This window comes from Dama dama, chromosome 14 (assembly GCF_033118175.1).
Source record: "Dama dama isolate Ldn47 chromosome 14, ASM3311817v1, whole genome shotgun sequence".
Taxonomy (NCBI): Eukaryota; Metazoa; Chordata; class Mammalia; order Artiodactyla; family Cervidae; genus Dama; species Dama dama.
The window spans coordinates 63,741,116-63,766,918 of record NC_083694.1 but is presented as its reverse complement, the minus strand read 5'-3'; the positions used below and the strand labels follow the sequence as shown (position 1 = coordinate 63,766,918).

The 25,803-nt window shown below is 33.9% G+C and overlaps 1 protein-coding gene across 1 annotated transcript in view; it reads right to left on the bottom strand.

Moving 5' to 3' along the window:
- Positions 1-912: 912 nt before the first annotated feature.
- ODR4 (odr-4 GPCR localization factor homolog) overlaps positions 913-25,803 on the bottom strand; it is a 39,995-nt gene continuing 15,104 nt past the window's right edge. The window contains exons 7-14 of the mRNA XM_061160944.1: positions 25,402-25,542; positions 24,017-24,112; positions 23,103-23,171; positions 19,052-19,180; positions 18,171-18,259; positions 14,221-14,408; positions 4,050-4,160; positions 913-2,904 (exon numbers count right to left, since the gene is read on the bottom strand). Of these exons, the coding sequence (XP_061016927.1) occupies positions 2,837-2,904; positions 4,050-4,160; positions 14,221-14,408; positions 18,171-18,259; positions 19,052-19,180; positions 23,103-23,171; positions 24,017-24,112; positions 25,402-25,542 (891 nt within the window). The 3' untranslated portion in view covers positions 913-2,836. The remainder of the gene's footprint in view (positions 2,905-4,049; positions 4,161-14,220; positions 14,409-18,170; positions 18,260-19,051; positions 19,181-23,102; positions 23,172-24,016; positions 24,113-25,401; positions 25,543-25,803) is intronic.

The following is a 25,803-nucleotide window of genomic DNA, read 5'->3' as shown; positions in this document are numbered from 1 at the left end:
ACTGCATTGTTAAAATCTGCATTTTCATTTTTGGGTCTGACATGTTAGTAACTGAGAGTTGTTACAATTTCTGACTGTTGCTCCATTTGCTGCTTTAGCCCTGGGCTTCCCAGGTAGCACTAGTGGTAAAGAACCCGCCTGCCAATGCAGGAGACGTAAGAGATGTGGGTTTGATCTCTGGGTCAGGAGATCCGCTGGAGGAGGTAACACGCTCCAGTATTCTTGCCTGGAGAATCCCAAGGACAGAGGAGACTGGTGGGCCACTGCCCAAGGTCGCAAAAAGTTGGACATGACTGAAGTGACTTAGTACACATGCATTACACATTTTGAGGCCATTTTATTAAGCATAAAGAAATTTAAAATTATATATATATTTCTAATGAATTGATCCTCTTACCATTATTTAGAGGTCTTCTCCATCTTTAATAATACTATCATAAAGTCTAATTTAGATTTGATAGCACCAAAGCTACATACATTTTCTTTTGCTATTTGCCCATCTTTTTCATCCTTTAAAAAATCCAGCCTATACCAGATTTTCAAAAAATGGAATCAATGTTTTTAACTGGGTTTAGCCTATTCATAGTTATTTTCATTATTTGACTTGTTACTATTATTATCTTACTAATTTTGTCCCTCACCCCTAATTTCTTTCCTTTATGTATTGAGTTGTAATCTTCCTATTCCATATTTTAAAATTTTTCTTTGGAACTGTTCATTTCATATCTATTGTTTTAACAGTTATACATTTTACAATATATATCTAACATAATTTCAAAGTTAAATAGTATCTTAACCCATTTTCTGAATAAGAAAACACTTCAGAACACTTGAACTCTAATCACTCCCCTCCCATCTTATAAGTTATTATTCAGTTTTTCAATTACATCCTATTTTAAAAGTCCACATTAATATTGCATAAAATGTTTTTATTTAATTACAATTTTGCTTCTTATAAACACTTCTTTCATCACAATTGTTTTATACAAAAAAACACTTTTGATTTACATGTTTTTCATTTATTTGCTTACTAGTTTTCAATTTCAGACTGTCCTTTTGAAATCATTTTTCTTCTTGAAGATCATCCTTTTGCAATTTCCTTAATGAAATTCCACTGATGGTAAAATCTGTTTTTTATTTGAAGGTAGCTTTATTTCAGTTTTGCTTCATACAAATTCCAAGTTGATAATTTTTTTTCTCAGAATTTTGCAGCCACTATTCTACCATCTTCGGAGTCCCTGTTGCTATCGATAAGCCTTCTAAAGTTCTGTCTTGCCTTTACTGATGATCTTTTCCTCACTTTGACTGCTTTAAGAATCTTTTGTTTGGTATCTCACAGTTATAATACATTGAGTTTAGGCTTAGATTTCATCTATATATACTTAGGATATATTGTGCTTCCTGAATTTATGAATTTGTGTTTTTCCAACCAATGTGGAAAATTGTACTTCTTCAAATATTGCCACTTCATCCTCTCTATTCTCTCCTGCTGGTACTTCTAGTCTTCATAATTCTTCCTTCCATATCTCTTACCTTCTCCTTAATATTTATTTTCTAGCACCTTCTCCTTGCTGCACACTGGGTAATTTCTTTGTATCTAGCTTCCAGTTTATTTATTGACTATTCAGCTGAGTTAATATCATATTCAACATGTCTGTTTTTTTATTTTTAATTGCAAGTAATATATTTTTTATCTAGCAGTTTCATTTCTTTTTCAGATCTGCCTGTGGTTCCATCCTTCATGTGCGTTGATGACGAGACTGTGGAAAAGTGAGTCCAAAGTTTATTTCTATGGGTTCTTCCTCATGCTATTAATAGGCAGTTTCCAATTGTACCTGCTGATCTCCAATCATGAAATAGTATCGTTTTATCTTAATCTATGGGAATCTTGGGCCTAGATCTTGTTTCTACCAGGAACTATAGGGTACTGCAAACTGAGGCTGACTTCAGCTGTCCTGGATGGGGCATCTCAGATTCAGATTTACCTCCTTGTTTCTGGTCTGAGGAGAACAGCATATAGCAAAGCTGCAACTAGCATTTGTCATCCAGGCAACCACTGCCAAACTTAGGCCTAACGGAGTTGTCACAATTTACAGATCAAAATGTGTTCATTTTGTCAGGAAATAGAAAATAGAGGTATGGTTCTTAGAGATTTCCCCTACCTTCTTTGAGCCTATTAAAGGAGATTTTATTCAAGATCTAGTTGTTCTGCAGTACCAAAGTACTATTGGAAGCAAAAGTCTTACTTAATATATGATATATTAACCTGATATATCTGAGATAACCTGAGAAAGCTCATGATTTATGACAATCCTTGCTGATTCAAAGAGGTATGGGGAGGTTTCCTACCTCTCAATCAGAACTCAATCAGTATTTTGGAACTGACTGTACAAAGTACGAACTTATCCAACAAGTTGTTGCCCCACCTTGTAGAAATTTCTCTTATTATTCTATTACCAAGATACTCAGACAGCCCTGACTATTCAGATTTTCAGTGTCCTGATCAATATGTAGTTCAGGTCAACAGAACTAAAATCTATGAAAATAAACAATTGTTTGGAACATTTTAAAAAACAGACAATAATGATTTGTTATATACAACTTACATCTAGATGCATAACTTTATTCTTGGAAGCCTGAGCCACCTATAATTTATAGAAGCAAGGCTAAACAAGGCAGCTGGTGATTTCATTTTAGTCAGAAACACATCTAACAGGACTCTGGCAGCAGATCTGGCTGCTGTTGTCTTAAATGCAGATGGCTTGTTTGCATCTTTATGATTCATAATTGTTGGTCACTGTTCTCTGGATGATCAGGAAGCTCTCTGTGCCTCAACCTAATCACTGAAGTAGTGAAAGGAGATACCCGCAGCAAGGGCTGCAACTGCAAATGCTGCAATCACACCTAAAAGTGAAACAAACACAAAACAAATGGAAATGGAATGAGCAAAGGAAAGGTTTAATTGCTCCTAGGCTTTGAAATGCAAGTAACTGATGGGGCTAAACAACAATAACAATACACAAACACAAATACATATACATACACATATATAGACATTGAAAGCCAGCAAAATCTTAGAGGAAAATATAGCAATAGTTCAAAATATATTTTACAAAGGCTGGACTGGTAATCTACCTGTAACATCTTAAAATAAAAGTGTCTTTTCTTTTTTTTTAAAGTGTCTTTTCTTATACACAAGTGCACTCATACACATCTAAGAGACAATCTAAGAGACAAACGAACACATACTTTAAAAGGCTTCTATAAATATTTCTATTGACATTTCAGCCATGCCATCTCATGCAACTTAGCTTAAACCAAAGAGACATCACAATGCAAAGTCATTTATATAGATATCAAAAACCACAGAAACTAAAATCTAAAATTATTAAGCTTATGTTGGCAACTTTTATTTTTAATTTTTTCCCTGAGCATTTTAAGTTAAAAAAACAAAAACAAAACTGACCATAGTAGTCTAGATATACACACACACACAGGTACAAAAAATTTAGGTAATTAAGTTTACCTAGTGAGTTAAGTGACATGAAAAATAACTGAAGTTTCTTGCTTCTAACTCTCAGTCAGCTGAAAGTCTTAACTAACTTAGCAACAGGTCACATGTTCTTCTATCAATAAGTCTGAAAAATGGTAAAGTGACCACCACACTTCTTGGAAACTTTAAAATTAAACTGCATAGGAATTTTCAGATTTGAATTTGATTCTTTTCATAGACTATCTATCAAAATCTTTCATAATAGCAATCCTAGAAACACCAATTTGGAAAACATTGGTGCTACTATACTTGTTGATCCCCCAATCTCAACATGATTTTCTTCTAAAAACACCAAAACATTTAATAGGAAGTGTCATTTTTGAGAGCACTTGGGACAATGCTTTATTTATAAATCTTTCCACCACTTTGCATAGTACTCAATAAATACTAGCTTAATCTAGCTCTTTTAAGAAAACAAAATGAAAACAATTTAAAGTAACAAGAAAATGCAAATCCAAAATATCATCTTTTCAATGTTATAGAAGAAATGTAATACCTATGTTTTGCTGAATTTTCAACACTATTGTAGTTTTAACTGGATGTTTTGGTTGTTCATCATCTGTGTTTTCCAATGAAGCTTCAGTATCTATAGAGGAACTTATACAGGCTGCAATAAGATAATAATAATAAATACTAAGTAAGATGGGAATAATTATCATTTTAAAATAACCTTTAAAGAACACTATAAAAAACACACAATGAGCTCCATTTTCCTTCAGCTTGACTTTTTAAAAAATTTATTTTTTTCAACTTGACTTTAAAATAACAATTTGCTCTTTATTAAGTGTAGGTGAACTAAATTTCTTGGACTATATGTCAGACTGATATACTTTTTCAAATACTTTGTGTACTTTTATAACTGATTGATATCAAAGAGCCACAGAGCTAGTTCTGAATGATGTCCACAAACTATAATCTGATTACCATATGATAGTAGAGATAAACTGATACTAAAAATCAACTACACAGACAGGGTAACCTTCTCTCTTTAGTTCAGTCGCTCAGTTGTGTCCAACTCTTTGCAACCCCATGAATCGCAGCATGCCAGGCCTCCTTGTCCATCACCAATTCCCGGAGTTTAAACTCAAGTCCATCAAGTCGGTGATGCCATCCAGCCATCTCATCCTCTGTCATCCCCTTCTCCTCCTGCCCCCAACCCCTCCCAGCATCAGGTCTTTTCCAATGAGTCAACTCTTCACATGAGGTGGGCAAAGTACTGGAGTTTCAGCTTCAGCATCAGTCCTTCCAATGAACACTCAGGACTGATTTCCTTTAGGATGAACTCGCTGGATCTCCTTGCAGTCTAAGGGACTCTCAAGAGTCTTCTCCAACACCACAGTTCAAAAGCATGAATTCTTCGGCACTCAGCTTTCTTCACAGTCCAACTCTCACATCCATACATGACCACTGGAAAAACCACAGCCTTAACTAGACAGAACTTTGTCGGCAAAGTAATGTCTCTGCTTTTTAATATGCTGTCTAGGTTAATTAATAATGTACTTATTGATGGTTCTGGCAATTAATCATTCTAAGCAATCATATATTAATACAAAAGCAACGAATGGCAAACTAACCCATGGGCCAAACTACAGTCCATAGGACAGACCTTACATACCTAAAACATTTACAGAAAACATTAGATCACCTGAAATTCGTAATATATAAGCAAAATGTGATCATAAGTTTCACCTTAAAACAACTCAATGTTAAGCAAAGTATGTACATTATTTCACTTTTTTATTAGCTGAAAAATAAAATCTGGGACATTAAGTGAATATCTGAGCATCATAAGCAACAGAATGAGGATTCAAGTATAAGTTTTCTTCCTACTTCATCATGCTGACAATAATTTGTGAGGGCTAGCCTACCTGAATTTATTTAAAACTGACTAAAAGTCTTTGAACTGAAAACATTCTTAGGGATCACACAGACAAATGGTTTTTTTAAACTAGTGCTGAAAAATCAGACAGGGAGTCCCAGTACGTAAAATAGATGAAAGCAGAATTACTCTGGTTGAAGCATGAGTGGATCCTGGAGCCATTCTCCCTCTTTTGCCTCAAGAGGTGATAGCAGGATGCTGTTCTAGAGAAAGCAATTGCAGTTGATCCTTAAACAACACAGGTCTGAACTGCAAGTATCCATTTAATTACATGTAACTTTTTTTTCCCCACTAAATACATATTATATGATCCATGGTCAGTTGAATCCATGGATGCAGTACTGCCATGTGTGCTAAGTTGCTTCAGACATGTCTGACTCTTTGTGACCTCATGAACCATAGCCCACCAGGTTCCTCTGTCCGTGGGACTCTTTCTCCAGGTAAGAATACTGGAGTGGGTTGCCATCCCCTTCTCAAGGGGATCTTCCCAACCTAGGTATCAAACCCATGTCTCTTAAGTCTGCCTGTACTGGCAAGTGGGTCCTTTACCACTAGCGCCACCTGGGAAGCTCACGGTACTGCCCATACTGTGAAGCTATATGCGATTTTTGACTGTGGGAGGGTCAGTGCCCTTAAATCCCCATGTTGCTCAAGGATCAACTGCACTTCATATTGATCTCGTTATTAATATTTACAAAGAGAAGAGAAAAGCAGAGTGAGAAACAGTAAATACTGTTTAAATTCAAAATAAAATATCTTATTGCTTGGGTTTGAAATATCTTTCATAGACATTTCTGTATCCTAATATACTGTGTGCATATGCAGAGTACGTCATGAGAAATGCTGGGCTGGAGGAAGCACAAACTGGAATCAAGATTTCTGGGAGAAATATCAATAACCTCAGATATGCAGATGACACCACCCTTATGGCAGAAAGTGAAGAAGAACTAAAGAGCTTCTTGATGAAAGTGAAAGAGGAGAGTGAAAAAGTTGGCTTAAAGCTCAACACTCAGAAAACTAAGACCATGGCATCTAGTCCAATCACTTCATGGCAAATAGATGGGGAAACAGTGGAAACAGTGGCTGACTTTATTTTTCTTGGCTCCAAAATCACTGCAGATGGTGACTGCAGCCATGAAATTAAAAGACACTTACTCCTTGGAATGAAAGTTATGACCAACCTAGACAGCATATTAAAAAGCAGAGACATTACTTTGCCAACAAAGGTCCGTCTAGTCAAGGCTATGGTTTTTCCAGTGGTCATGTATGGGTGTGAGAGTTGGACTATAAAGAAAGCTGAGCACCAAAGAATTGATGCTTTTGAACTGTGGTGTTGGAGAAGACTCTTGAGAGTCCCTTAGACTGCAAGGAGATCCAACGAGTCCATCCTAAAGGAAATCAGTCCCGGGTGTTCATTGGAAGGACTGATGTTGAAGCTGAAACTCCAAAACTTTGGCCACCTGATGCAAAGAGCTGACTCATTGGAAAAGACCCTGATGCTGGGAAAGATTCAGGGCAGGAGGAGAAGGGGACGACAGAGATAAGATGGTTGGATGGCATCGCCGACTCAATGGACATGGGTGTGGGTGGACTCTGGGAGTTGGTGATGGACAGGGAGGCCTGGGTGCTGCAGTTCATGAGGTCGCAAAGAGTCGGACACGACTGAGCGACTGACCTGAACTGATACTGTGTGCACATCCATGAGGATGTGCTTACAAGGATGACACATAAAATTATTGAAATAATTATCTATGATACCAAAATGGATTTAAAAAATTGCTTGCTTCTCATCAATTTCTCATGAAGAAAAGTTTGTCAAGTTGAGAAATAATCCTCAGTAGCTACACCTCATTAGAATCAAGGGTACAACCACTCTTTTTTTCCTCTTAGAGCATATGACTAAAGTACTTTAAAAACGAACACAAAACATTTTTCTCTTTTGTTCTACTCCCATATCAGATCAGTCACAAAGACCAACAAATTGTTCTTATGAACTGTCTCCAGAATTATTCAGTCTTCTATATTTCTATAGCTCCCAGTTTTCGCTGTAACACTTTACTTCTAGACTACATTAGCTCACTAGCTTAAAACCTTCCCTAACTGCATCCATAGGTCTAAAAGTTGAATGTAAGTACAATTTTATTTATTTTAAAAACACACGCACACCTTTGGCTTTTCTATTAGCAAATATCATTGCTTAAAAGTTTTTCTTTAGGCCATTAAAATCTTTACTTCCGATACAAACACAAATAATGGATGAAGTATGAAGTGCGCTTATTTCACTTATATGCTAGAGACATTTTTTTACTTTTTCACTTCGGTATTTATAAAGAGCACAAAAATGGCTTTATTTTTCATGACATTACTTACACCTTTAATACTGAATAGTTATATGTGAACATAATGTTCAAAGGAGTCAAATCCTTTGTATAAACAATTTACATCTCTTTTAAAAAAGACATTCCATTGCTCTATTTTCATTTTAAAATCTATCATACAAAATTATATTGATTTGATACAAATTTGAGATAGTTTTACTAAAGAGCATTTTTCAAGAATGAATAAATCCTTATCATAACAATTTGTGTCTGTTTTGGGTGTGGGCATGTAGAATGGTTTTTTAAATACACGTTTACTTTATTTTTTGGCCGTACTATGCAGCATGCAGAATCTTAGTTCCCTGACCAGTGACTGAACTCATGTCCCCAGCAATGGAAGCGTGAAGTCTTAACCACTGGACCACCAGGGAAGTCCCTATGAGGGCATATAGAATTTAATTAAAATCTCAGGCACTGTAGTTTTACCAACACCTTAGTGTTAGCTGAACGTTAAATGCAAACAACATGTGATTCAAAAGGAAATTAGATCTTAATCATTTCTTAAAACCAGGTAATTTTAACTGCAGACAAATTCAAATTATTCATGTACGAAAGCAATCTTTCTTAAGCAACTGTCAACAAAAGAGAAAATAAGGGCATGATGAATACATGCTAAGTTGTAGATATATTCAATTACATTCCGAGCTGCTGACAGGTAGGACTATTTAGAAGAAAGTTAAAATGAAACATTAGAACTTAAACTCTTAGCTATCGTCTTTCATCTTCCAGATCCCTGACTCCTAAGTTAATGAGGTTTCATTAGTCAGTGATTTAACCATGAAAATACATCTTCACAATTACTTGTCTTCCTTTACTATCAATGTTTAACCAAACAACAAAAATTAATTTCACCTCTGATACCAAGACAGAATTAGCAAAGATGGGTTGCACCAGATTTTAAAGGTGTGTCTTTAAATTTTTAGCTGATACTGTGAATAAAGTACATATGAATTATTAAGTTAATATCTACTAGGAGATGACTAATACATTTAAGAAATTTTAAAGCCAGTTATTCCTCACCTTAAGTGAGTCATTTTGACAAATTGTTCTTCATCCCTTAAGTTATTGTAAAATACTTACTTGGCAAAATATGTATTTTAAACATAGCAACTACTTGGCAACTATATTATAGAATAGAAATAATTAAATAAGCAAATAACATAAAATACTTAGAGAATAAAGCTAGATACTTATAACAAGTTTAACAATCATAAATGTGCAATCATTGATTTCAATCTCTAAATTTGAACATGTGAGCTCTACTTTTCATGATTTTCCATGGAAACCCTAATTTCAAATAATTAGGAAAATATATTCATGCTATATAGCATTAACCTCATACTTTAATATTATTGACTTTCATTATAATTCAGAAGGTACATTATTTAAAAATTTTATAATAATTCTAGTAAGTATCACCTTACATTTATATATCTCTTTCTGTTCAGAATATATTTTCCCTAACATTTTTAGTAAATTGTAATATCAACCCCAAGAGAACCTGGGGTTCAAAGGGAACAGCTGTAAGTGTGCTTCAAGATTGCCAGGAAAATATCAATAACCTCAGATACACAGAAGACACCACCCTTATGGCAGAAAGTGAAGAACTAAAGAGCGTCTTGATGAAAGTGGAAGAGGAGAATGAAAAAGCTGGCTTAAAACTCAACATTCGAAAAATGAAGATCACGGCACCTGGTCCCATCACTTCATGGCAAATAGATGGGGAAACAATGGAAACAGTGACAGACTTTATCTTGGGGGGGTTCCAAAATCACTGCAGATGGTGACTGCAGCCATGAAATTAAAAGACGCTTGCTCCTTGGAAGAAAAGCTATGACCAACCTAGACAGCATATTAAAAAGCAGAGACATTACTTTGTCAACAAAGGTCCGTCTAGTCAAGGCTATGGTTTTCCAGTGGTCATGTATGGATGTGAGAGTTGGACCATAAAGAAAGCTGAGCGCTGAAGAATTGATGCTTTTGAACTGCGGTGTTGGAGAAGACTCTTGAGAGTCCCTTGGACTGCAAGGAGATCCAATCAGTCCATCCTAAAGGAAATCAGTTCACTGGAAGGACTGAAGCTGAAGCTGAAGCTGAAACTTCAATACTTCGGCCACCTGATGTGAAGAACTGACTCCTTAGAAAAGACCCTCAACCTGGGAAAGATTGAAGGCAGGAAGAGAAGGGGACAAGAGAGGATGAGATGGCTGTATGGCATCACCTACTCGATGGACACGAATTTTAGCAAACTCCAGGAGCTGGTGATGGACAGGGAAGCCTGGCTTGCTGCAGTCCATGGGGTTGCAGAGAGTCAGACATGACTGAGCGACTGAACTGAACTGAAGCTGAAACTGGCAGACCTGGACTCAGATGTGCAACTGGTAAAATTACACATCCAATATTTTTGAATAAATAAATGAATGAATGAGTAAATGCAAAAGTGAAGATAATTCTAAACTAACAGAATGTTTATGTAAAAGCACTTAATTTTTCTATTAAAATGTTTATGTTTTTACCCTATTCCATAATTTGGAATGTATTTTGCTTCTAAATAACTAAATAACTATTTCCTTCTAATTCAACAAATACCTGATAAAGCAAAAACAATACACAAGTCTTATTTTTGGTCACAATACATCTGATCCAAGTGTTTAATTCCTAAAAAGCTTAGAGTTACTTTTAATGTATTCATCCTTCAAAATGAACTCGAGAATCACCTGCTCTGAAGCTTTCTCTGAATCACTTATAGGGATAGTTGCTGTGCTAAATGTTCTGATAATTCCTTATTCATTCTCTTATTATAGAACTAACCACTAGTTAAAGCAAAACATAAAAGTAATAATAATAAAAAATGAAAAAAAAACAAAAGAATTTACTAAAACTTGAAAACACTAATGTCAAACCTTTGTCACCGTTGATTCCAGGTTACTGCTCACCTTTCTGATGACAGGTATTTTTTCTGACTGAATTATTACAACCAAATCACTGGAGACCCTAAGGTCCTGTCAGTAATCTTGATGTTCTTGAGTTCTTAGTGACTCTTAGGACCTTACTACATGCCCTGCATAATTAATAAAGCATACAAGTCTATTTCCAAGTCAGATTATAGGCTTGTTGAGGGAAGGAATGTGACTTTTGATTTGTCACCTATAACACTGCCTTGAAAAGAGCAAATGCTTAATAAATATCTAACAAATAGACATACTAAATGCTATAAACTAAAATTAACATTTATGGGGCAACAATTAAGTGTTACATGCTATCATGTTTTAATGTTCTACATCCCTTAAAACATTCTAAACTATTGAGCTATAGAGCTATGACTATCATATCCTTTTAAAATCATCATGTTCAGTGTAGCACACTACACAAACTTTAAAAACCTTCTATCTAGCTAAGCATATGCTTACAATTTTTTAAGCATAAAGTATGAAAAAAGGTGTGCTATAGTTTTCAAAATTGACCTATTCAGTCTATGTCATTCAGTTAGTAACAGATATTTATGAATACCTATCATGCTTTAGGCATGGAACTCAGAGAAACACTTACTCTCAAGAATCCTACAGTCTTATGTGAAAGATTAACATCATTAAACATGCAACTGATACTTGTCAATAATTATAAGAATGGAAAATAATGCAAAAAAGGAGCAAAAAACTATAATTAAACATAATGGAGGAATCCAGGCAGTCTGAGCTTTTATGTGAGCACATGAAAGTATCTATACAGGTTAAAAAAAATGCTATTTAGGTCCTTGAAGACAGGATACGTATCTTATTGATCTTTGGACCCCAAACTGTAGGACTGACAAAATCCACAATCTGTTCAGTCAACAAATATTTACTGAGGACCTATGTTGTGTTAAGGCTAGATTTTCAGTAAAATGCTAAAAATGAAAGCAGAGAGCAAGAAATGAAAAGTCCCTCTCCTTGAGAATCTTATGGAAAAATCAGTAAGTGCTGAAATGCAGTATAAAATTACCTCATTAGGGTTTTAAATTATTGGGTTTTCATTTTATTTGGGGAAAGCTTTGTTACGCCAGGCTGCCATGTCTGCCTCCTTAAGAATGTATCACAATGGTGAAAGCTACTTGGATTTTTATTTTAATTTGTTTTAGCAATATAAAGAATGGATATGAACTCTGTTATTGAGATTAATAACTATAATTATTTTTAAAATGTAACTTAAAAAGTATTGAATAAAATACAAACTAGCCTATAAATGCTTATGTTTAAAATAGAACATGAAATTAAAATAAAACTATTTAAGACAGACGGTAGTCTTAAAAAAACCTAAATGAAATTTCTCTCTGCCCATTCTGATTTTCAAAGTAAGTTGTGAATGGATCAACTTTCGCATATAGTGCTCCCTTTAGTCATTCTTAATTCAGCAATGTGTTATGCACCAAAAGTGTGACAAAGAATTCAAAAGAATATGAAAACTATACATGATAACAGATAATAGCTTCTAACCAATAAGTGAGAAATTAGGGCTTCCCTGGAGGCTCAGTGGTAAAGAATCCAAAAAATTACACAGGTATGTTCAAGTGGTTTATGGATCTCCTGACAGCCAGTTATGACCCAAAAGTTTTGGATACCCCAGGTTAAAAATTCCTAATCTAGAGGAAGGTAAACAAAGTGGTAAAGAAAAATCAGGTCTAGAAACTGTAATAATAAGAACAGTTAAAGATACTTGGGAGTATTTGGCTTTGAAATATTTAGAACATGACAACTGCCCTCAGTTTAAACTTAAAGCAAGACTTCAATAAAGAAGCAGAATAGCTGATATTTGAACAACATGGGTTTGAAATGCACAGGTCCACTTATAGGCAGATTGTTTTCAATAAATACATACTACAGTACTAGGCAATCCATGGTTGGTTGAATCTGTGAACTCAGAAGTGCAGATATGTAAAGCCAACTGCAAAATCATACATGGATTTTTGATTACATGGAAGTCAGTGCCCCTATCTCCTGCACTGTCTAAGGGTCAATTGTGCTCATATTTAATCGCTCCAGATTACTGAACAAAGTAGAAATTTCAAGAAAGCAGACTAGAATTCAAAGTAAGGATGAAAAGAGTCTAAATACCTATAGATTTCAGTATTATAAGAAAGAGGATGAACCAGGCCAACTCTAACTTATTCAAGTTATCAACATCAGAGGTGATCAAGAACAAAGGCAAACAAAAATCTCTGGAGTCTTTACGACTGGTTGCAGAAATAGTGTAGTCGCTCATCTAGAAAAACATTTCACAAAGTAGTAAACATTTCTACCAATCTGCCTCAAAATCTATCATTTAGAGAATATGCTATAGCTATACCTTTAAAAATATTAGTTTTCAGGGGACTGAAACATACCTGCAAGCTTTAACATTTGGTACTTAGCAATTTAGAGATTTTTATTTTCGTTTTGCTTTAAAACAAACTTACTGTTCCACATGATTAATATGAGCCTGGAGCTGTTGAAAAAACATCTGGTGATCTCCAACTAGCCTGAGGCTTTACTGACAGATTAGAAATCCATCAACTAAACACTTAACTTGATTCACAAAAGAAACAACAAGGCTCAATCACTCGACTCTTGTGGGGGGTGGGAATTAGTTAAGCAACAGAAGAATAACTACTATGATAACAGAAATTTCAAGACTGATAAAAAATGGCTACATACTACATATTTATGGATATCTGCAAGTAATACTTTTATCACATATTTTTTAAATGTTTCAGGAAGACTGTATATACTTATACATTTATTTATAGATATGTTTTCATATCCTGCTCTCACTAGAAACAAAAACAAAGCAAGCAGAGCAAAGTAAAACAAAAAAAAAAAAGACTTTTAAAATGCAAGATCAAATGTGAAAGTGATGGTTAGAGAAAGAGAATGTGTTATACAATTACTCAGTATGGCAAATCTACACTCTGTAAAAATAATCTGGATCTAAATTTTGGACCTGCCCATTTTAGCTTAGCATCCCAATTATATGAAGGGGATAGGAAAATAACAGCAAATAGTCTGAAGACATTTAAAAAAAAAATCTGTGACCTGATGCTTAACCAAATAATTAGTTAAGATAATGGATTTTGAGAAAGCTTCACTTAGAATAAAAGAAATCCCTTAAAGCTATATATTTCTACCTATTTAAGACTGAACTTGTTTTATGAAGATCTACTTGCTAGGCTTGAACAAAAAAAATCTAATGTATCTTACATTCTGATACAATTTTCCAAAAAAACACTGAGGCTTACATACTATGTAGAAATTAAACAGACACATTTTTAAGTGCTTCAAAAATATCAAACAGGACTAGCTTGAAAGAAATCTAAAGACATGATACTTAAACTAGATGTCCCATAAGTAACCTTAGCCATAGTCTAACCTGGTTCTTAAATAACCTCATATAATTACCTGTGTTTATTTCCTCTGCAATTTCCAAATCTTCTATTTGAATCATACGATCTAACATCTCTATAAAATGGTCTCTTATTTCTTCAGCTGACTCATCGCCAAATTTATAATCACATAACATTACAGTGGATCCCGGAATGGGGACAAAAACTCGGTGAGGGAGAATGTGGAACTCTTTTTCAGAATCTAAAAGGAGAAGAAACAATATTTAGATGGGTTTGTCACTGGTATCAGTGATAAATATATGAAAGTATATGCCGAAAGAAATAAAACCTAAAAGGTCTTTTCATTTTCTAACTGATCTCATACAAAATTCTTACTGAATTCTTTAACTCAATAATTAAGACCTCCGCAAGGGACCTAAATGATACTCCCATAAAATATCAACTCACCATTGCCTTCAATCTGAGGATGTTGTTGATTATACATATTTATGTTATTCACTATTCTGTGAAAAAATACTCAGGAAACAATTTTGTACCTGGTCTCAGAAGTTGTTGTTTTCCTCGTTTGTTTTAACCTTATAAATACTGAAATTTCTGAACAATTTTTCCCTTCTCCATGCAAGTTTAATGGCTCACTTACATTAAATGTATAGATCATGACAGCGTTCATCTCCATGCTAACCTCACCACTGACTTCATCTATGATGCAGCTCCCCAGTCAAGCACGTGGAGGATATCAAGATATACACATTTTCTGTGCTAATCTCACCACCAACTCCATTTTGCTTTCCTTTTCCCTTTGCCTCATTCTCTTTATTAATGCTTAGTCTTGTTAACTTGCAATGCCTTTTTGTGAACAGCTTTAAATCATCTTTAGACAAAATAATATGGACGTCAGTAAGTAATGAGCATTTCATTCCTCTTTCAATAATCACATTTCCCTTAATTTCTAACATAGTCACTGATTCACATAAACACATAATTATTGTTTGGCACAACATCATGACCGATGAAGTATCAACAAAAATAGAGATTTTGTGTAAAGAACGACTTTCAACAATGGATATGTGATTTAAAAAGCTACCAATATATAGATCAAAGTAGAAAACCAGGGCTAACTTTAACAGTAACTTACATTTCATTGTTAAGAAACAAGTGTTAGCTTTATAACAGATGACACTGAAGAATGCCTTAAGTGTCACAGAATATGCCACGGCTTAAATTAGGTGTTCCGGCCAGATTCTGCTTAATATATTGCTTTCATATGAGAACTGGGCCAATTTTACTCTGTGACCAGACTGCCTCCTAGCTGTAAAATTACATTACTGCAATTTGTACTGTAGTATGTGAATCATCCACACATTAACATTACGACTATTATTTTGGGCCACAGTATCTATTTTGAGGGAGGTGGGCATAATTTCTTGAAACAGATTAAGTTCAAAACTTTCAAAGGTGGCACTAATGTATATGTTTAATTGGCACGCAAAATTTTAAAACTATTTAAAATTGCATTAATTCTAAGTTTGACTGAAAAAGAGACAAATATCTTTGCTTATAAATCAAATGTTAAAGAATTGGTTGCAATAAATGTAAATTATTAAAAAAGAAAAATATAATTTTCAAATTAAAGATAGGTTAACCATTTATTATCCAAATAAGACCAAGTTTTCTAGCTCCTCTGAGGTTTAAAATGGGAGGGGAGATCTTTTTAAAATAGCACATCTTAAAAAGTACTTAAAAAAAAGAATCCTTTAGGCATATTCCCATAGCAGAGTATTTAGTTCAAAATTATGTAAATAAGTTCAAAACAGATAAAAACATTTACAGTTAAGTCAATATGATAAGAATTGAGTTTTTGCTGATTAAGTATAGAATCCTAAGTCATACTGGAGTATTACAGAAAGTTTTGCAGAACAGGTGATATCTAAGGTGACTCTTAATGCATGAAGGAATGAGAAGTACAGTTAAGAAAGTGTAACCATGACTACAGGCAAAAAGGAATACAAACGTTCTGAGAGGACAGGTAGTATAGATGGATGTGGAGGGAAGGACAGAAGAAGGTAAGAAATTTCATAATCAACAACCTCAGTTTTCATGAGAGTGTCATCTACTGAGTAAGTAGGCAGGATTGAACGTAGGCTGATAGAGAATAATGAAGACGGTCTGGGACACTTCTTAAGGGAAAGAGAAGACGATGACCACAATAAGTAAAAGGACCAAGTGGGGTCCTTTGCCTTTTTTTAACTGTCATTTAAATATTAAGTCCTATCATCTGGATAGCCAGAATTTTAAAACTATGTTTATGTTAAAGATTACAAATGTAATGTTAATATGCCCTTTGCAGATGTCCTTATGCATGCAAAAATATTCCAGTTTAGGTTAATTTCATAGTATATATTCTAGATGTTACCATATTACAAATCTATAAGAACTTACCAGATTATAAGAAAGATAAGCTAAGTAAAATGAGAACTAAACCTAAGATCTAAAATGTAGTGTATATATACTCAACTATAAAATTTACATGCTGTGTTATTATACTTGCAATGTATTTTTTACCTTGATATCCTAAGATATACTGACATGTTACTGGAATAATTATCCTGTTACTACAGTTCAAAAATGTGCATTTACACTTGGTTTCTTTTTAAAATATAATCTATAACAATTGCTATTAGAAAGAGTTAACTTTACTGATTGGACATCAGCAAAAATTTCAAAATACTAACTCACTTAATATGAAATAATACCCGAGCAGTATTATGATACCCTATTTATGAAGCATTTGTAATGGAAGGGAATATATAACTAACATGTATGATACAGCAGATCTTTGGCATTAATGGTGGATACATCCCCATGTCCTTGAAAATCCTAAAATTCACAGTTCAGCTGTAACATATAGTGTTACTCAGAAAGTAAAATAATGCTTAATATCATGAGAATTAGCACACACATGAAGTCAAGCAGCAAAAACAAAGCCACAGAAATGCTAGACTCACTGGGTGGCTAAGTGACCAGGCTTTAACTACTTCCCAAAATAAAACTCTCAATCCAATAGCTCCATGTAAAATTCAAAATCATGTCTCAGGAAAACGATATATTATTAGTGAATGGAACTTCAGTTATTTGTGAAGTACATGAAGGATATATGTTAAATGTGGAAATTCCAGGTATTATCATACTGGGAATACAAAAAAACTTACAAGCAGTCCACCAAAACTGATACACTGGCTTTTAAAACTAAAAGAAATTATTTATACACAGAAGCTATGCATTTTTTCCTATAAAAATAAACACATTCCCTTAAAAAACTAATATGTATGTTTCAACTATGTACATATACAACTGTGAACTACAAATCCACTCACACCTGAACATAGAAAGGCAGATAAATGTGTAGCTTCAAAAGCATACTCAATATAATAACTTTCCTTTTGAGTAAAAATAAAAGATTTCTAATACAAATTACTGAAAAAGTATAAATGAATTATATAAGGTTAAGACATCATGACCAGCCTTTTTTAAATCTAGGGAAGTCTATAGAGTAACACAGATGAAAAGTATATAAACTAGTACACACACCAAAAAAAAACTGAAAAGAATATAATCAACTGCATATATACCTATTAAAGACTCTATTATATATAACGCTGAACACTAATACATTAATTTTTTGATCATGAATAAGTTCTTGAAAAAACTTCATAGGTATTCATAAGAAATAATCGCTTTAAAATGTAACACAGTTTATCCATTCTGGTAAAAATTCACACAGAATATATTTTTTTAATCCTCCCTGAAATTATTAAATGTTGATAGATTTACTATTACAAGGTGTTCAAAACTTTCTTTAGGTGGCAACTGAAATTTTTCATTATATAAGAAAAGTAAATGATGACATTATTTTAATAGATATATGCAGTTAAAAAGGTGATCTTGACATCCTGGTATATAGATTGAACACATGCAAAAAAATTACTTAATTTTATACTCATAACTTTTTTTTCTGGAATTTCATTCAAAAGCAGATCCTCAAATAGTATTTCACAACGATCAGCAACTGTATTCAATATATCTCTTTTCATGGCCTATGGAAAAACAAAGAAAACCACAATGAGAAATAAGATCTATTACTTTAAATTCACATTATTTTATCATCAACCCCTCTCCCACATAACTGACTAGAGAATCCGTAGGACAGAGGAGCCTGGCGGGCTATAGTCCATGGAGTCACAAAGAGTTGGACACCACTGAAGCGACTGAACATGCAGACATGTATAAACGTGTCCACTAAAATAACTAGTACATCATTTCATTTTTTAATGTCCATTTATTTAACATGCTTATCATGTTTAACAGCAAATTTACCTAAACTTCATCTATACAGTAAATTTAAACCAAATAAAAAAGAATGAAATTTTGTGTCTGAACGATAATGCTAGTACTTCAAATTAGAAAATGTATAACATGACAAAAATGCTAGTCATCATTTTTAATATTTCTAAATTATATAGATTATAGAACACCACCTCGTAATTCTTCCCAGGAGCATTTTCTTGCTATTAAAAAGCTCAATTTCCCTTAGAAGAAATGATTTCAAATGTACTTATATATACAGTATTAACTGTGGAACACTTAATAAACCTGTATAATCATCACTTTATAAAGGATATTCTATATATGAAAAACAGACATTCTGCATATGAAAATCTTGGGATGAATCATTTGGTATAGCTGGACTGCCCAACAGATTGGGCTTTTATCAGTTAAAATCAAATTAATTATGAAACTTGAGACTGAAAAAAGATAAAATTCTAGGATTTTTTAATATTTATGTTAACATGCTTCTGTCTTACATATACCACTTATCCCTTTTGTACCTGCACGGCATCTTTAACCTTGGGCTTATGACTATGAATATAAGCTCTGCACTTCACAGCACCCTTAAGGTTAACAGAGCCGCTGCAGATCTGGACCATGGCTGTGGATCTGTGGTCTGAATTCAGAAGCTGAAAGACAAAATCTGTTTTAAGTTCTAATAGCCAATGATTATTAACTATATATGAAACATTTAAACATTACATAAGTCATTTCATGAAGCAAGAAATTTTTAACTGAGGTGTCTGAAAATACTCTTCATAAATTTTTAGAAGGCCTTTATATGTCTCCTTAGAAATTATGTTATTTTCTGAGTATTTTGAACATAATCTGAAATTAAATACACTACATCTAAATTTTTCTTACTAACATACCTATCTATAATACCTATATTCTTTCAATATGTTCATTAAACATATATTATTTGCAGATAACTCAGATAAGTACTACTAAGATGAAAAGATGTAAAAAGAAAACATGATCTAGTAACAAAAGGTATGTAATGCAAGATCTGCAAAAAAAAAAACAACTGAAATACAGAGCAGGATGTGATAAATACAGTAAAATTACAAGCAACATATAAACATCTATTTGTTTATAGTTTTAACTCATAACTTTCATAAATCAAAAGTAATGTTACAGACTGCAGGTCAACTGTTTGTCACCAGAAAACAATATCAGTGATCACCACTTTCATCTCATAGACCCATTCTTTTCTAATCTAAGTAGCATTAGTTCATGCTTGGCTTTGAGCTTTTTCGCAGACATTTTTAACCTAATCATTTCAACAAGTGCCAAAACAAGGAGAGCAGTGAAACTTCAAAAGTACTACTAGAGATCTGTATAATCATACTGGAAACAAAAATCATGATTTTAAAAAGAAAAAAGGATGTGGTACAAACACATATTCTAAGTGCACATGAAATAAACCATTCAAAAACAGACTTCTGTGGTTGTCCAGCGGTTAAGAATTCGCTTGCCAATGCAGGGGACAACAGGTTCAGTCCCTAATCCGGGAAGAGCCGTCATGCCACAGAGCAACTAAGCCCATCCGCCCCAACAATTGAGCCCAAGCTCTAGTGCCTATTTGCCATAACTACTGAGTCCAGACGGTATAACTACTGAAGAACTTGCACCTAGAGTCTATTCTTCAACAAGAGAAGCCGCCGCAGTGAGAAGCACATGCACTGCAGGATTAGCCCCCACTTGCCCCACTAGAGAAAGACCACGCACAGCAATGAAGATCCAAGCGCGGCCAAAAAAGAGTAAATAAATAATTAAAAAAAAAAAAACCACAGTAGAGTAAATTCTGAAGAAAAAAGACAATTCATGCAACTTAACCAGTGCTAACTGACCATGTGCTGGTGACTCTAATGTAATTCAGGCAAAGGCTAATGTTTTTTTTAAAGAATTTAAGCCTAAAAACAGTCAAGGTCTTGGTCAAAAATCTGTCACAGGCCAAACAGTTCAGAAGGTTCCAGGTGGCTCAAAACTATCAAATGAAGCAACAGGGTGACAATGCTGATACTCTTTGGAATAAGTCTCCCATGATACTTGTAGAGATCACTGATATATCAATAAATGGAGTGGAGGAAGAGTAATGAGCTCCCCTTACCCACTAAACATAACTCAACTGTAGAAGAATAACACCCCATTTTACATATTTAATATCTAATTTACAGTACATATTATATTGACATCATTGTAACATATATATTATAAATGTATAAATTAGAACATTATTTTCCAAAATGGACTAGACTGTATATATAAAAGACTACACATACATATATCAAGGAGAAGACTTTTTAAAAGATAAAAGGACTTGATTCACTCCTTTTTGATAGAAATGTATTTGGGTTCTATAAATGTCAACCCGTCTTGGTTTCTTTGGACTTCAGAACAAACCAGCTAGCAGACTTTGAAAATCTAACCTATTCATAAGTGGAGGAACTTCTGTCATGCTGATATTATATTTTGGAAAAGAAAAGATCCCTCTGGTTATGGTAACCAAATGAAACCTTATGAAAATGGTAACATTTTGGCTACATTTTAATGTACAGGTAGGACTTTGACAGTCTGGGTAATAAAGGAAAAAATGGCACTGATAAGACAAATGACTTGAGAAATACACAGAACTTTAAACTTAGGTATGGAAAGCACACACCTAAAATAGTTAAGTTAGAAAATAATGAAAAGGCATGCTGAGGCCACAAAAAGCCTTGAATTAGAATTCGAACTAGCACATATAGAGCAATTAAGGAATTTTACACAAGGGGAGTAACACAGTCAGTGTCTGCCCCTTATATACACTTAATATTTAATGGGAAAAAAAAAACCTAATAAGTAAATGGACAGTGAATGACTGCAAATTGTGATTCCAAAAGGATAATCTGAGGTAATATACAGGAGAGATCAGAAATATGAAAGATATCCCAGGAAATATACAAACAAAGGTATCAGGATTCAAAGAATGAATCACTTTGGATAAGAATAAATGGAAAGAGAGAGACTAAGTTCCTTGTGATGAATTAGGTAAAACAATTAGGTTGTAAGGCTAATGGCAATGGGACCATAAAATAAAAGATGAGCTATGCTGCAAAGAAAGAATCAACAAAACTTGATAGAGGGTGCCTGGGAGAAAAGTGGCCTCAAATACTTATTGACTACTTATTATAGTAATCTATAATAAATTATCTCATGGTATTATCTTCTACTCTTCTCTCTATATTCCCACTCTCCAGACATTTTTAACTGCAATTTTATAACTGAAATAATTTTAACTGAATTGTTTAATAAACAAAGAGTATAACTAGTAAAATGCATACAGGTAGCGGAATAAACTTAAAGGACACTTCTAAAATGAAAAAGAAGGAGGAAAACTAAAGACTAAAAATACTTTTAAGGTCCTGAGAAGAGAAATTGAGAAATGTTTAGTGGCATAAGTCTGACAATTTAGTAATGCTCTATTGCTAAACACAAAGAAAGAAAAGCAGCAATGAAAGCACCCTCCTGTGACAAACGGCTTTTAAGTCTATTTTATTAAGTTAAAAAAAAAAATACAAGTCCTGGTAGCATTTCCCTGTTTTAACATTTTCAGTATATTATTGAAAAGTTTTCTAAAATCAAGGATGTACTGTACATGCTATCTAGCTTTGAGGATAATTTCAAGAAGGACTAAAATCAAACATATACATACTTTTAAGAATAATTATCCAAATTTAAATTTCTGAGAAGACATGTGTAAAGCAACAATATAAAAATAGAAACCTTGCTAATATTGTGTGAATTTTACCAAATCAGAGATATAGATTTGCTTCAAATTAGGTATGTAACAACTCTTTGCACATCACTGCACACATCTTTTAAGTTAAGAAAATTACAGCTTTGCTCACAAAACTTACCATATAAAATATTACACGCACATATATATGTATATATACATACCCATATATACATTTTTTTCCTAACTGCTAGCTACATGATATCAAAATTTTAATAGTCTTCAGGCAACAGACTCAGATAGATTACAATAAATAACTTGGGAATAAATTCTTGGAAATAACTTTCTTTGAATGGAACATTTTTTACAGTCTCTTTTACATCTCAAAAATTTTTTGAGTCTAATCACAAGCATAAAAAGAGAAACGGGGCTTCCCTGGTGGCTCAGTGGTAAGGAATCTACCTGCCAGTGCATGAGACACAGGTTGGATCCCTGATCCGGGAAGAAGCCATGTGCCACAGGGCAACTAGGCCCATGAACCACAACTACTGAGTCTGTGCTCTAGAGCCCATGTGCCGCAACTACTGAGGCCCGTGCGCCCTAGAGCGTGTGCTCCACTCAAGGAAAGCTACTGCAACAAGAATTCTGTGCACGAAACTAGAGAGTAGCCCCCACTCACCGCAGCTAGAGAAAAGCCCAGGCAGCAAGAACAAAGACCCAGCACAGCCAAAAAATAAATAAACATTAAAAAAAAAAAAACAATTTCATTAATCATATGCTAAGAAATACTGCATTTTAATTTTAGATAAGGAATATTTTAAAGTATTTACCAACTGTGTTAGCACTCTAATATCAAATGAATGATTAGCTGCTTGAGTATTTCCTCTAGAAGATTTTTTCTGAAATGACACAGAAATTAAAAAATTAAGACTGTTGAGATTAGAGTGGAACATAAAAGATAATTTAGGAGCTATTCAACAAACCCTGAGAGGGGAACACAGTCTTACTATTTGTTTCACGTTAGTCTTTTCTATAGGTACATTATTGTGTATATTCTATATTCTACAAAGTTAATGCATACTCTTAAAAACCATTCATCTCCTACTTTTATTCCTCTAAAGCAAGGATTCACAAACTATGTCTACGGATCAAATCCAAACTACCTCTAGTGTTTGTAAATAAAGTTTTGCTGGAACACAACCAAGATTGTTCATGTACATACTGTCTGTGGCCACTTTCATCCTACAACAGAAGGGCCGAATAGCTAGCTATGAGAGAGAACACATGGCCTACAAAGTCTAAAATATTTACTACTTGGTTTTTTACATTGAGCTCACTGAGCCCTGCTCCAAAGGGAGAAATCACCAAAGTTCCTCTTCAGACCAAAGATATTTTAGAAGAACCCCCATACAGACCCCCTATAAAACGGCCAAACTTAGTATGTAAACCGTTATCAGGGCAGAACATATGACTTTAGTTCTAAGTAAGCAGATTGCAAAGTAGAAATCAGATAAAATTTAGACGACAACCTCTCCTGCAGGTTTCAAAATTCCCATGATTTCAGAAATAATCGCCTATCATTTTCTCAGATAATCATTTGCCCTTTAGTTTCAAAGACCTTAGAAATAAGAAGTAGATAAAAATTGTTGTCATGAAGGTAAGGCCTAAATAACAAAAGATAAGTCATCTTTTTATTTTTCCTTAAGCACAAATAATTTCATAAGATGATTTTCTCTTGACTCACCTGTCCTTCTAAAAGGTCACTATCTTCATCTTTAACTTGCCCATTAATCAAATAAATACCATTTTCTATCTGCTTGGCCCAACGTGCAAGTCCATTCTTAAAAGAAACACAACAGGGACATCTTTCAGTTATAATGCCATCTCAGTTAAGCTCTCGAGTCTACTTTTTTCCCACCTAGTACTCTAAAATATTAATGATAAATATCCCTAAGTTTCAATAATGTGGCATTTAAATTCAGTACCATGAACAACAAAAAAGTATATCCCCAATTTTTGGAACCTTACCCATATTAAATAACAGTTTTTCTAATCTTTTTCCCCAACTAACATACATATCACAGACTTAGGTGGCTTAATAGCCACAGTCAAATAAAATTCAGTAATTTCTGTTAAAAAAAGTAAGAGAAGAGAAAGAGCCTCAAACAAATATATAAAACAGTATTAAAGAGGAAACAATAAGCAAGCTCCATTTACCTCCTTCAACAGGAAAAGAGAAGACAAAAAAGCTATGAACAAAAGAATGGTACAGAATTACAAAACATAACTGGACTATGGAAAACAAAACTAAAGAGGAAGATAGTTCCCTGTCCTATACAGTAGGCCCTTGTTTTTGTCCATTCTATTTATAAAAATTTGCATCTGCTAATCCTTAACTTTTAATCTACATGCAATATCCTATGACAGATCATAATGGAAAAGAATGTGAAAAAGAATATATATACATGTATAACTGAATCACTTTGATGTACAGTAGAAATTGTTGTTCAGTCACATAGTCGTGTCTGACTCTTTGCATCCCCATGGACTGCAGCACGCCAAGCCTCCCTGTCCCATACCATCTCCCAAAGTTTGCCCAAATTCATGTCCATTGCATCAGTGATGTCACAGTAGAAATCAACACACTATAAATCAACTATATTTCAATAAAAATTTTTTTAAAAAAACTAAAGATGAAAACAAACAAGATCAAACAGTGTATCTTCTTACATAGTTGTATTTTACAATGTATATGTACTCAGCTACTAAGTCATGTCCAACTTTGCAACCCCATGGACTATTGCCCACCAGGTTCAGACTTTGTCCATGGAATTTCCCAGGCAAGAATACTGGAGTGGGTTGCCATTTCCTTCTCCAAGACAATGTACATATTACATGTTAATTAACAAATATTCATGAAGCACTTATTATTATGCTAAATACAATAGTATGATGACATTGTCCCATGTCTAAATTTCTAATCTGGCTGGACTAACGAATTAGTTACCTGTAACGATATTATAATTAGAATGCAATTTCAAAATTATAAAATGAACAGCATAGACAATCAGAATAAAGGTAGATCATCTATTCAGCAATCACTAAAGAAAATTCATTTTATTCTGATACCTTTGTATTTTTCTCCAGAGTATAGCTGACAGAAGTAGTAGACAGCGGGACGTGAATATTAACATATACTGTACACTCTAAGGAAGGCCATGAAGCTGATAATCCATTTTGATACTTCCAATCTGCCGGTTTTGCAGAACTCTTTAGCAAAGGGGAAGAAAACATAAAATACGTGATTAAGGTAAAACACACAGAGCAATAAAACATCATAAAATGTACAGCCTAGTAATTCATACAAGCTGTTATCCAACATATTTGGCCAAATTCCTTCATCAAAGAGCAATAGGTTAGAACTAAACAAAAGTAAAGCATGCATTAAAAGCTCGGTATTCTTCAACACATCCCAGGCAACCCTGGCAACTCCCCTCCCCAGTGAAAGGCTGGTTTAAAATTCTGGCAAGT